General features: G+C 58.9%; 1 protein-coding gene across 3 annotated transcripts in view; it reads left to right on the top strand.

Moving 5' to 3' along the window:
• Window positions 1-12,078, top strand: part of ADAMTSL2 (ADAMTS like 2) — a 41,699-nt gene that overhangs the window by 2,405 nt on the left and 27,216 nt on the right. The window contains exons 3-10 of one of the 3 annotated variants that reach the window (XM_017848990.1): window positions 1,351-1,441; window positions 2,053-2,195; window positions 2,998-3,073; window positions 4,385-4,487; window positions 5,208-5,353; window positions 5,488-5,611; window positions 9,147-9,227; window positions 11,834-12,009. In XM_017848990.1, coding sequence (XP_017704479.1) covers window positions 1,352-1,441; window positions 2,053-2,195; window positions 2,998-3,073; window positions 4,385-4,487; window positions 5,208-5,353; window positions 5,488-5,611; window positions 9,147-9,227; window positions 11,834-12,009 — 939 coding nt within the window. In that variant the 5' untranslated portion in view covers window position 1,351. Of the gene's footprint in view, window positions 1-1,350; window positions 1,442-2,052; window positions 2,196-2,997; window positions 3,074-4,384; window positions 4,488-5,207; window positions 5,354-5,487; window positions 5,612-9,146; window positions 9,228-11,833; window positions 12,010-12,078 lie in introns of those variants that run through there. The other 2 variants (XM_017848996.1, XM_017849000.1) reach the window with 2 other exon arrangements.

The following is a 12,078-nucleotide window of genomic DNA, read 5'->3' as shown; positions in this document are numbered from 1 at the left end:
GAGGTGGGGGGCAGGCGGCGGGGGTAGGGGAGGTCAAGGACTCAGTCTCCCCACTCCAGGGTGCACTGCCGCATCGCTGCATCGGTGTCCTTGGAGTAATCCCTGAAAATCTGCAGGTGTCCAGCCTGCAGGGAAACTCTTCAAGTTGGATGGAGGCTGCTGAGGAGGGAGGGGCAGAGCCAGAGTTGGCCTCTGGGCTGGCAGGGGTGAGGGATGACCTCCATGCTTTCTTCCCCTGGAACTGGCCAGGCATGGGGGTCGAATCCCTGAGTTTGCTAGTGTCCTGCCTTGCTGTGTGGCTTTGAGCAAGTTGGTTCCCCTCTCTGGGCTCCAGGTTATGGGTGCAGGCTGTGTGGTTTCTGAAATCCCTTCTCACCTAACTCGTTGGCAAGTGACACTCAGCACCTGAGCAAGGCCTGGACAGAGGCCGTGGCGGATCCCTGTTCTTCCCTTCCACAGGGCAGGGTTGACGCTGAGGAGGGGGTGGGGAGGGCTGAGGGCCCAGAGGCTGGACAGTCCCTTCCAATGGGCTTGCTTTGACCTCTGGCAGGTGTTTTGAGCCAGGGTGCTGGCTGCTGGGAGGAAGTCAGCTGTGTGGCCCTGGACTGCTGACATGCTGGCACAAACTATACCTCCTCCTGCCCCGCCCCTCCCCCAATTCCATGTCTCCGGGGATGGGGAGGCGGCATAGGTACCTGGGTTCTGCCTCACCTGAGTGCCATCTGTTGCTGGATGCTGACTGTGGAGCTGCTCGTCTAGGGCGAGGCTGCATGTTCCCCTGGGACCTGGCCAAGCCCATCCCCATGCACTGACCCTCAGCAGCCAGTGGCAGAGGCCATTCTCCTACGAGGCCAGCAAGAGCTGAGCCAGTCAAAATCCCAAGGTGCTCCTGCCAAGGTGCTCCTGCCAAGGGGCTGGACTGAGCCCAGGCCCATTCCTCTGAGCCACAACCTTTCCCCTCGCCTGGGTCCCCAGCCCCCTCAGCCGAGGCTATCTGTCTCCACAGCACTTCTCTAGGGGGCTCGAGGACTTGGAGGCAAAGCGTGGCATGCTTCCCCGCATGCCCTTGGATCAAGGGTGGCGCAGGCTTAGCACGCACACCACCGCTGGGTGTCTTGCCTGCAGCAGGCATTGCTAATCATTCTCCAAGCTGCTTCTTGCTAAGCCTAGACGGGGGCGGGGGGTTCATCCTTCCCAACAGGGTCTGCCAGGCAACCACAACCAACTAGTCCCAGAAAACCTTGAGGCCTGGGCGCTGGCTGGGCCCTGAGGGCTCTTCCCAAAGCGTACCCCGGTCATCTGGAAGAGGAGCGGAGCTTGCCTGGTGGTGACGGTGGCCTTGCTTCCTAGGATGGACGGCAGATGGCAATGTTCCTGCTGGACCTGGTCCCTGCTGGTTCTGGCGGTTGTGGCTGGGGACACAGTGTCAACCGGGTCCACAGTGAGTGTGGTGTTGTGGTCTGGGGGCCCGTACCAGTCCCCTCCCCAAGTGCTGTGGTCGCTCCCAGATGGACTGGCTTGGAGGGGGCTGTGTGGGCACGTGCCCCAGGTCCCAGAACCCCTCTTGGCTCCTAGAAACTTCTTTCCAGAGCCAGTCAGATCTTTCTGTGAACAGGGCTCCTGGCTACTGTGGAGCCCCTGGTGACTTGGCAGGAGAGGGCTGAGGGGGCTGAGTACTTCTCTTCCAAGTGAAGGCCCCAGCATGGCCAGGGTGGGCTGTGTCCTGCAGAACGCAGATGGGCCCTGAGCTGCTCCAGGGAAAGTGAGGACAGTTAGGTGCAGCCCCAGGAGCTTGCCAAGACCCCAGGCCATCCTAGACCTTAAGGTCAAAGAGGTGCTCTTTGACCTGTGGCCCACAGTTCCTTGGGGGTTCCCCTCAGTGCCACCCAGGAGATCTGAACCCAAGCTGCCGAGTGACCCTGCAGGGGGGTCCAGCCAGGGGGCTGTGTCCTCTAGTCCCGCTGACGGTGATGCCCTCGGGCATGGGGTGGGAGCAGGCTGGTCCTGCTGGGCACTCGAGCCCTCTATCATCTGGGGGTCCCTCTCATCCAGGACAATAGCCCGACGTCCAATAGCCTGGAGGGGGGCACGGACGCCACGGCCTTCTGGTGGGGGGAGTGGACCAAGTGGACGGCATGCTCCCGCAGTTGCGGAGGTGGGGTGACATCCCAGGAGCGGCACTGCCTGAAGCAGAGGTGCGAGGTGGGGCACATGGCCCTGAGGGCTGGCATGAGGGCAGGGCAGCGGGCAGGAGAGGGCGGTTGGCCCTTCAGCCTGGTGGCTTCTCCCCCTGCGAGGGTTCTCGGGTTGGGGGCAGCACAGGCTGAGATCCCCCATCAGCCTCTTCTGGATGCAGCTATGGATGGGCCCCGGCACTGGTGCGCGGGGGTCCTTCATGCTTCAGGGCACCAGGGAAGCCCATTCATGAGAGAGCAGGAGCCATTTTTAGAGGTCTGTCCTGGAGGTGGAGAACCACCCCGCCTTCTCTTCTGAAGACCTGAGTGAGGGTCTTTAGAGAATGCCAGGGAGCCTCAGGAGAAGCAGAGGACTGGCAGTGAAAGCCTCCACTGCCAGATGGACCTGGCTCCTATCTGACCTGTGCTACCCCCTTGCTGTGTGACCTGGGGCAAGTCACTTAACCTCTCTGGGCATCAGTTTTCTCATCCATGGCATGGAGAGCATGCTGGTCCCACCTCATGCTTCTGAGAACACACGTGTGTGTGCACCTGGGCACAGGCCTGGCACGCAACTCATGTGGTGGTTTCAGTTCTGTGTACTGAGCCCCCGTGCTGTGTGCCGCTGATGTAGAAGTGAATCAAATCTCGTTCTCCCTCGGCTCTGGTGTGTGTATGGGGTAGGAGTTGAGTAGAGAGGAAGGGAGCCCTCTGGGTCATGGGAATCGGGAGATTCTGGACCCCAGTGGCCGTGGGGCCAGCCCAGGCGACATTCCTGAAACTCCTCTGCAGCTCTCACTCCGAGCCTGAATCTTTCTGCCAGGAGGAAGTCCACCCCAGGCCCCGGGAACAGGACCTGCACGGGCACGTCTAAGCGGTACCAGCTCTGCAGAGTGCAGGTGAGGCCCGGCCCGGGCAGGGGCACCATGGCCTGCACTCCCCGTCATCATGCAGTTTTCAGGGGATCTTCCAGGTGGCTCCTGGGCCTCCTGGGCATTCTGTTCTGGGCCTGCTCTTCAAGGAGAGCCCAGGAGCAGGGTTGAAGAGAAGGCTGCGGGGGTCCCTGGGCTAGGACGGAGCCATCCACTGTCCAGAGCACTGTCTGTGTGCCCACATGTGCTCAGCAATGCTGGGACAGGCGGACTCACTGTGTTCCTGGAACTTCAAGTGGAGCCTCAAGGTTTGGGGTCTCTGGTCGCAGCTCCACTTTACTCACAACATTCGTGCACCTGGTGCTCACACAGACCCAGCAGTTGCCAGGCTTCCCCACCCCATAAAACAGTTCCCTGGGCTGCTCTCGGAGCCCTTCTACTCCAGCCCCCATCAGCTTCCTTGGGTAGCCGAGGCTGGAGAGGAGGTGTTGACTCTGACCAGGCAACTCCCAGTGGGGCCTTGGGCAGTTGGAACCTGAACACCTTTCCAAGGACTGCCACGCGTGAGGCTGGGGCATGTCGAGCTGGGGTCTGGGCCTCCCAGAGTGGCTCATGTGGCTTGCTTGGTCAGGGAAGGCGGAGCAGCTGGAGGTCTCTGTGCCTGTGTGTCTCAGGGGGCGTGTGCTCCCATGCAGGGAGTGAGGGGCTGGAGGGAGGCAGGTAGCCACAGCTTCTGTGTTGGCGTCACCTGGTCAGCTGCCCTCCTAGGATGGCGCAACCAGGGGTTGGGGGAAGGGCATTTATGAGCTCCAGCATGAGAGGGACCCAGGTTTGAGCTCTGACCCCAGCATGACTAAGCTGGGTCCCCCCGAGGACGAGTCTCTTGTCTGCAAGCTGGATTCCTCTTCATGCAGTCAGAACCACGATCTTTCTGATTTAGGCGGTGTGCGTGGCCACAGACCATGTGCCAGGCCCTGTTCCGGCACCGTGGACACACAGTCAGGGCCTGCTGAGGACGGGGGCAAGGGGAGCACCCTTGCCAGCCGTAGTAGGGTCATGTCCCCTCTACCGCAAGACTGGGGAGAAGGCGTGGTGGGGAATGGGAGGGTTGCGTCTAGAGTAGGCGGAGGGCTGGCGTGGAGGGCGGAGCTGCCCTTCCCAGTGTCCTTGCTCCCTCTGGAGAGTGTGTGGGAGTGTGCAGGAGCCCAAGAGGCTACCCCATGGGCTGTGGCCCCCACACGGCTGTCCCGGCTGCAGCCACTTCCTGCTTAGCCTGGACAAAAATGCCTTTGTCGGGCCGAGTTCCTCCTGGAGCCTCCCTGTCCCCTCACTTCCCAGGAGTGTCCGCCGGACGGGAGGAGCTTCCGCGAGGAGCAGTGCGTCTCCTTCAACTCCCACGTGTACAACGGGCGGACGCACCAGTGGAAGCCTCTGTACCCGGGTACCTGCTGCCCTGGGGACCCACCTTGCAGGGAGCTGACTGAGCTTTGGGGGTAGCCCTTCTGGCACCTGGGACCAAACTCGACGGGTGGGCAGGTGGGGAAATGGAGGTGGTCAGACAAGGAGCCAGGAATGAACCTGGGTCTCCTGAGCCCTGGCCCAGGGGTCTGTCCCCTCCCCCATGACCCATGACATCAACGCAGGACAGATTACGGGGCTGAGTTCCCTGTAGGCCTGACCTCTGAGGGCAATGGTGGGTCTCCCACTTACTGTCTCCTGGGCACGGTCAGGAACCAGCCGAGACGATCCCAAATGGAGACCACCCACGCAGTCCCATGGAAAGCAAGTAGTTCAGGCAACAGCTTAAATGCTTCATCCTTCTCCTGCTCACCCACAAGGGCCAGGGCTGGGGTGCCCAGGGCCAGCAGCACAGGGGTGTCGAGTTGGTTCAGACCTCCCGCAGAGGGGGAACCCCAGTGTGGGTCTCAGGCGCTGCTCCCCACTCACAAGAAGGAAGAAGCCGGAACTCACGGGGTGTGGGCTGAGCCAGACAACCCAGCAGTTTCTGCCACTGAGACCTGGACAGGTCCCTTCTGTTCTCCAGGCCTGAGTTTCCCCATCGATGCAATGAAAGCTGTCTCAGTGGGAGGAAAAGGGAAGTCCCCTGAATCTGGCATTTCCTGTCCCGCTGAGACCTTCTGTCTTTGTCTCCCTCCACCAGACGACTATGTCCACATCTCCAGCAAACCGTGTGACCTGCACTGCACCACCGTGGACGGCCAGCGGCAGCTCATGGTCCCCGCCCGCGACGGCACATCCTGCAAGCTCACCGACCTGCGAGGGGTTTGCGTGTCTGGAAAATGTGAGGTTGTTAAACGTTGTAGCAAAAGTACCGCCGGTCTCACTGTGCTGACTGCCTGCCCGCCTGTGGGAGGCAGTGGCGGCCCCGGGGCCTGGCCACAGCGCCCTCCCAGCAGCCCTCTCCCTCTCCCTTCCTGCAGCCCATCGGCTGTGATGGGGTGCTTTTCTCCACCCACACACTGGACAAGTGCGGAGTCTGCCAGGGGGACGGTAGCAGCTGCACCCACGTGACGGGCAACTATCGCAAAGGGAACACCCACCTTGGTAAGGCAGCAGCGTGCCCTGAAGTCCAAGCAGAGCTGGGTCTGGAAATCGGGGGTCCTGAGTGTGCTCCTGTCTGCAGCCTCCTGGGTACCAGTGGTCAAGTCTTTCCCCTCTAGCGGCACCCGATTCTGCATCCAGGCCCAGGCGAGCTGGCCCGGTGATTGTAGGCCTCTGTTGGTTTGCAAAAACGGGCAACCCTTTGTTGAGGACCTACTGGGTACCAATGGACACTTGGCGTGGGGATCACATTTGCCCTTTGAGACAGCCTGCAGGGAGGTGTTAACGACGCCCTTTATTTTTAGTTTTAATTTTTTTTTTCAGACAGAGTCTTGCTCTGTCGCACAGGCTGGAGTGCCGTGGCTCGATCTGGGCTCACTGCAGCCTCTACCTCGCCTCCCAGGTTCGAGCGATTCTCGGTTCCTTAGCCTCCCGAGTAGCGGGGACTACAGGCACGTGCCACCACACCTGGCTGATTTTTGTATTTTTAGTGGAGACGGGGTTTCACCATGTTGGCCAGGCTGGTCTCGAACTCCTGACCTCAAGTGATCCACCTGCCTCCGTCTCCCAAAGTGTTGGGGTACAGGCATGAGCCACCATACCCGGCTAACACCACACTTTAAAAAGGGAGAAACTGAGGCCTGAGACCCATTCTCTCTGTGGATATGAGATTTGACTCTGGCATGCTGGATTCTGGGGCCTGAGTTTCAGAGGCTCCCTGTCAGCTCCAGGCTGACCCAGCCCAGACCCCCTCCTTCCCTTGGGCAGCACCTGTCCCCTTCCTAAGCTACGGGCATTCGGCCCGATGTTTGTGTCCAGCTCTGTCCCAACCCTCCTGGGGGCGTGGGCATCTGTGCACGGGACAGCACTTTCTACTTTTGGAGGGATGTCACTTGTAATGCTTGGCATTAGATTGAACACACTCTTGGGTCTGAAGAAATGCTTGAGGAATGGAACTGGGTTATTGCAACCTCCAGACCGGTGAAGGTAGGGCAGCTTCAGACCCACTTAGTAGATAGGGAAACCGAGGCCCAGAGTGGGAATAATCTATCAAGGTCACAGTGAGACTAGTCAAGTCTGGATTGGAACCAGGCCTGTTAGGGCCACGGAGGACCCGGCGTGTTTTACAGGTCGAGGGAGTGACCTCCGCCTGCCACTGAGGGCTAACTGTGGTGTGAGTGTCAGCTCCAGGAGGTGCCAGTGGGAGAGGACTGGAGAGGATGGGGCTTGGACATGGGACCTAGGGATGGGCATGCCAGACTGACAAGGGACAGGGTTGGGGCAGAGCCACCAGGCAGGGGTGTGAGTAATGCGGGCTGGGTGCCCAGCAGGGTGAGGTGGGCAGAGGCCATTTCTTTGGTGGCCTCGCTATAGGAGACGCTAAGGTGTCTGATTTTCCTCCCTTCCTCCCACAAAGCTGCTTACATGGCCTCCTGCTGGATCCAGGGCATGCAAAGGGAGAGTGGGCACTGGGGCAGCATGTGTCTTACAGGGCATCTAGTGTGTGCCAGGCACTGTGCACACAGTGAGGCCTGAGAGATAGGGCTCACATTCTCGTGGAACTCAGCCTGGGGCCCAGGGACTAACGTGCAAACAACGCCCCTCATTCTGCATGCTCACAAGGTAACTCATTCATGCCTGGCAACAGCTCTACAAGGCTGCCACATTACTGTTGCTGAAATACACGGAAACAGGCAAAGAGAGGCTAAATAACCATCCAAGGTCACACAGCCACAAGAGGCAGAACGGGGCCTGAACCCAGGCAGCCTGCTCCTGGCCTATGGTCCTCCCAGCTGAGCCACACTCCTTCTCCGGACGAACTGTGCTTGGTAACCACGCTGGGAGCCGTGGGATGGGCTGGGGTATTAAATGCTGAAGAATCTTGTGAGCTAATCTTGCTAATTTGAAAATTAAATACAACAGCCTATATTTAACTACATTATATTTAAAACAAAGTCACCACTTTCTAATCCTTTGACGTCTATAACTAATTTTCTTTCTTTCTTTCTTTCTTTCTTTTTTTTTTTTTTGAGACGGAGCTTTGTTCTTGTTGCCCAGGCTGGAGTGCAATGATGCGATCTCGGCTTTCTGCGACCTCCGCCTTCTGGGTTCCAGCGATTCTCCTGCCTCAGCCTCCCAAGTAGCGGGGATTACAGGCTCCCACCATCATGCCCGGCTAATTTTTTTTTTTTTCATTTTTAATAGAGACAGTGTTTCACCATGTTGGCCAGGCTGGTCTCGAACTCCTGACCTCAGGTGATCCACCCGCCTCAGCCTCCCAAAGTGTATAACTATTTTGTCTGTGTGGCAAAAACACCATATACGGGTGTGCTGCAGCCTCTCTTCCCAATGCCACGCCCAGTGACATCACATTGGTAGTGTAAACAAACATAGCTTCAGTTGCTTGCTTCAGGTTTATGTGTTGAAACCCAAAGAAGGGAAAAAAAAAGTTTCAAAATGAATTTTGAAGTTAGGCTGCCCAGTTACAGTAGCGTGAAACTGGCCACAGCAGGGGTGTTTACACCACGGAAACTGGCCAATGCTACAAGTCACAGCTCCTGTTTCCCCATGTCTCCAAAGAGCCTACTGTTAAACATTTTCCAGAGCACTGCTATCCGTGAGGGACAGGTCAGGATCTCCAGAGACCTGTAGGTGTGATGGTGTTGGGGGAGGAATGACAGGCGGGTGCTGGCCTGCGGGAGACACTAACCCCGGCAGGGAGACCCACGCGGAGTCCTCCACTCCTGGAGGGAACAGGTGAAACAAGCGTCAAGCCCCAGGAAACGTCCGACCTGGAGAGCCCCTTCTTTCCTGTCCCAGGGCGTATTAAAATCTCTCCTTCTCCCCAGGCTCCTCCCTCAGCCACCTGCCAGCAACACCTCTCCTTCTCTCAGCACTTCCCCTCCAGACCCTTGGCTTCTTTCTAGCTGGGAGGACTGCATGGCTGCCTCCCCACGGGCCTGGGGGCCTTGAAGGCAAGCTCTGAGTCGCTGATATTGTCCGATCTGGACCTCAGCCTGGGGCCTGGCACTTAGGAAGGGCGTAGGCAGAGTTGGAGATTCTATTTGCAGCTCTCCTTGTCCTTTCTCACCCACGTCTTTGAGTGTAGCGAGCCTTGAAAGTCAACATGGTGTTGTGACAAGACAGGATTTTAAAATGGCAGTGATAATGCACGCAGGGAGCTGGGGCTCCATCGGCTGCTCAGGGTCTCCTGGGTGACACATGGCAGAGCGGGACTGAACTCCCAGTGTGCTCCACATCCCTGTGGCCCTTGCTGTCCCTCGGGAGGGGTTGGGGCAAGCATGGACGAGCCCTCCTGTGGCCTTGTTAGGAAGGGGTGAGCCTGGGCAGGTGCCCAGCTTGGTTGGTCAGCCTCTGCAATAGGACGGGTCTGAGCTGAGCTACCCAAGCGGGCGTGGGGTGTGGGTCAGCCTTTAGACAGCCACCACTCACCCTCCAAAAGCTGTGGAGTAGGCGAGCGCCATCCAAGGGTGACTCTCCAATCCAGAGGGGCTCACTGTCATCCATTTGCCTCCAGGTTACTCTCTGGTGACCCACATCCCGGCTGGCGCCCGAGACATCCAGATTGTAGAGAGGAAGAAGTCCGCTGACGTGCTAGGTAGGTGCGCAGCGTCTGGCGGCTGCCTCACTGAGCTTTTGGTTGTGGGGTGTTGTGCGTGGCGGAGAAGGGGCACTTGACCCTGGACCCCTTCCTCCAGGACGGGGATGGGCCAGTGCCGTGGGCATGGCTGCAGGAGCCAGAACTTGAGCCAGCTATGTGGGTGTGTCTGAGGTGCTTATAGGGGAGCCAGCTTTACCTCTGTGCATGGAAGGACCTTGAACTCAGAGCTGCTGGACAATGGGAGGGTGGTGATGTTGGGTAGGGAGCTCCCTGTCACTCAAGAGCCTGGCACAGGCAGAAGCTGGGGGCCGCTGCAGATGAGATCCCTGTGGGGTTCGAGGAGTGAGTCTCAGGAGGTGACGAGGTCAAGGTAGCACTGAGAGGAAGTCAGTGCAGAGGTAGCATTCCGACTCAGGTCTGGGGGCCTCATGCTGATGTTCTTGCCATTAGTCAGTCTCCACTGGGAGGCTGGGCCGTGGGAGGGGAGTCCTCTAACCTGAGGATTCTGGAGTTATTGCCATGGTGGATGGGGTGGTGAGACCCCATCTTGGTGGCAAATTTTGAGTGTAGAGAGCCTTGGTGGCAAATTTTGGAAGGGCCCTTTGTAAAGCTGGATCATTGGCTGAACAACGTGCCATGTCTGCACCCTTTGGGCCACGGTGGGCAGGTGCTGACACCTGTGAGCTGCTCTGTGCTCGACCCTGCCCTTCACGGGGCGGGCTGGCGACCCAGGCTGTAAGGGGATGCTGTTTTTGGACACAGGTGTAGCCCCAAACCTGATACTACCTGGGCTTACTCCCCCCACCGCCTCCCACTCCTCCTGAGAACCAGAACTGGTGGGATGAAGCCCGTCTCCTAAGTGGGTGCTGGAAGACAAGGCTTTGCTGAAGGTCTTCTTCAGGCTGGGACCCACCTCGGGTTCTCCTGTCCCCTCTCCAGAGCCCAACCGCCAGCCCTCTGTATGTGCCCTGGGATCTGAGTGCCCCCACCCCAGCAGGTCTGTGCTGCAGATGCTGGCTCCACCACCCAACACCCTGGGGGTTGCTCCCTGGCCTGAGCGGGGAGCTGGGCCTCTCGCCAGGCCGGTTGCTTTGTCGCTTGCTTGCTGGGAGAGTGGAGAGGCCAGGAAACTCCACGTTTTCTGAGCTGGCTGCAGAGCTCTCGCTTTTGAAACAGATGCGTGGAAATACCAAGGGTGGCCTCGGAGCACTGGGAAAGCGGTAGGAAGGAAGGTCATTACTGTCAGGAAACAGGTTTGGGACGAGAGCCTCGGATTTAACCCTGCGCATATACCTGGAAACGGGGCTGAGACAGCCAGGCCCCAGAACACTCCCCTCGCAGAACTTGGACTCTAATGTGTGTTATCTTCTGACTTTTCTACGTTAAGGGGGTTTTTCAAGCAGACAAGTCCTGCTTGTTGCGTCTGTCTGATAATAAATTAATTGCCCCGGCTCCTCTGTTCATATTGCATCAGGAATTTGGAAGTCGAACTCCTCTTCTCCCGCGGGCCAGTTCCTGGAACTGGCTTTAAGGACACCCTTTGGAAGACAGAGTGTCCCGAGCGCGGAGTCAGCCTCCTCCCTGCGTCCCCAGCCCTGGCGGCCCCCTGCCTCTTCTCACTCTCCATGGCCCCAGGGAGAATCAGTTCCCCCTGAAACCCCACTAACTCTGGGCATTTGTTCCAGTCTGCAGGGGTCACCAGGCTTCATGGGCCATTTGTTTCCATCCTGAGCTTCCATCAGGCTGGAGTCAGGCCCTGGGAGTGCCCACCCACCCGGCCCCAGGAAGAGGGCAGCTGAGATTGCGCCAGGCCGTCCTGGCCTGATTGAGCACCTCGGCTGGGCCCGGGTGCACGGGTTAACGGGTGAAGGGTCAGCATGGCCCTGCGTGCAAGGGCAGCAGGAAGTCTCTGCTCCTATGAAGAGGATGGAGCTGGCCAGCTCAGGGCGATCCCCAGGAAGGGCCTGGTGGTCAGCACCCCCCATGCCGGCCAGGCTGGGGATGCAGCATCACTCTGTGTGGGCGACGGGAGGGGCACCCAGGACTCCTGCTGGTGAAATTATTCACTCATGCATCCATTCACTGTGGCTAGCTTCCCTGGTGGACCAGCGGGGGTTCTGTGCTGGCCCATTTCCTGCCCTTTGGGAAGTCCACAGGGAGCTCCGGGCACTAAGGACGAGGCTGGACCCCTCCCCGCCCCACGGTGGAGGGTTTATGCCCCTACCTAGCTTCATGTGTGCCTTCCACAGGCCACAGACTCTCCTGCTCCAGGCTGGGTCCCTTGGTCGTGGTGCGACCTCATTACTTTGCAGCGCCTCAGCTTCTTCAAAGGCAGCTGCAAGAACATGACCAAATGGGTCCCCAGCCAGCCGTGTTCAGCGTCTAGACAAGTCCTTCATTGCTGATTTTAGGCTGAGATGAATGTGCGTTTGTGCCTTCTCTGCATTCACTGGCCAGACTGTCCATGATGGGAGTTTCCTGTTTCGGGGGCATTTGGGCTGGGGTTCTGGAGGGCAGGGCTGGTGGTGGTTCCCTGAGCCAGTGACACTACCTCCTCCCCCAGCCAGTTTGGCCCTTTGTGACAGGCGGTTTTGCCCTTCCAGCTCTTGCAGATGAAGCTGGCTACTACTTCTTCAATGGCAACTACAAGGTGGACAGCCCCAAGAACTTCAACATCGCCGGCACCGTGGTCAAGTACCGGCGGCCCATGGATGTCTATGAGACGGGAATCGAGTACATCGTGGCACAGGGACCCACCAACCAGGGCCTGAATGTCATGGTGCGTGTGCCGCAGGCCTTAGGGGCCCCCGAGGCTCCGGCCACTGCTTCCCCAGAATCCGGCCACAGG

Source organism: Rhinopithecus bieti, unplaced genomic scaffold (assembly GCF_001698545.2).
Source record: "Rhinopithecus bieti isolate Rb0 unplaced genomic scaffold, ASM169854v2 scaffold_2205, whole genome shotgun sequence".
NCBI lineage: Eukaryota > Metazoa > Chordata > Mammalia > Primates > Cercopithecidae > Rhinopithecus > Rhinopithecus bieti.
This window is presented reverse-complemented; position numbering and strand designations above follow the sequence as displayed.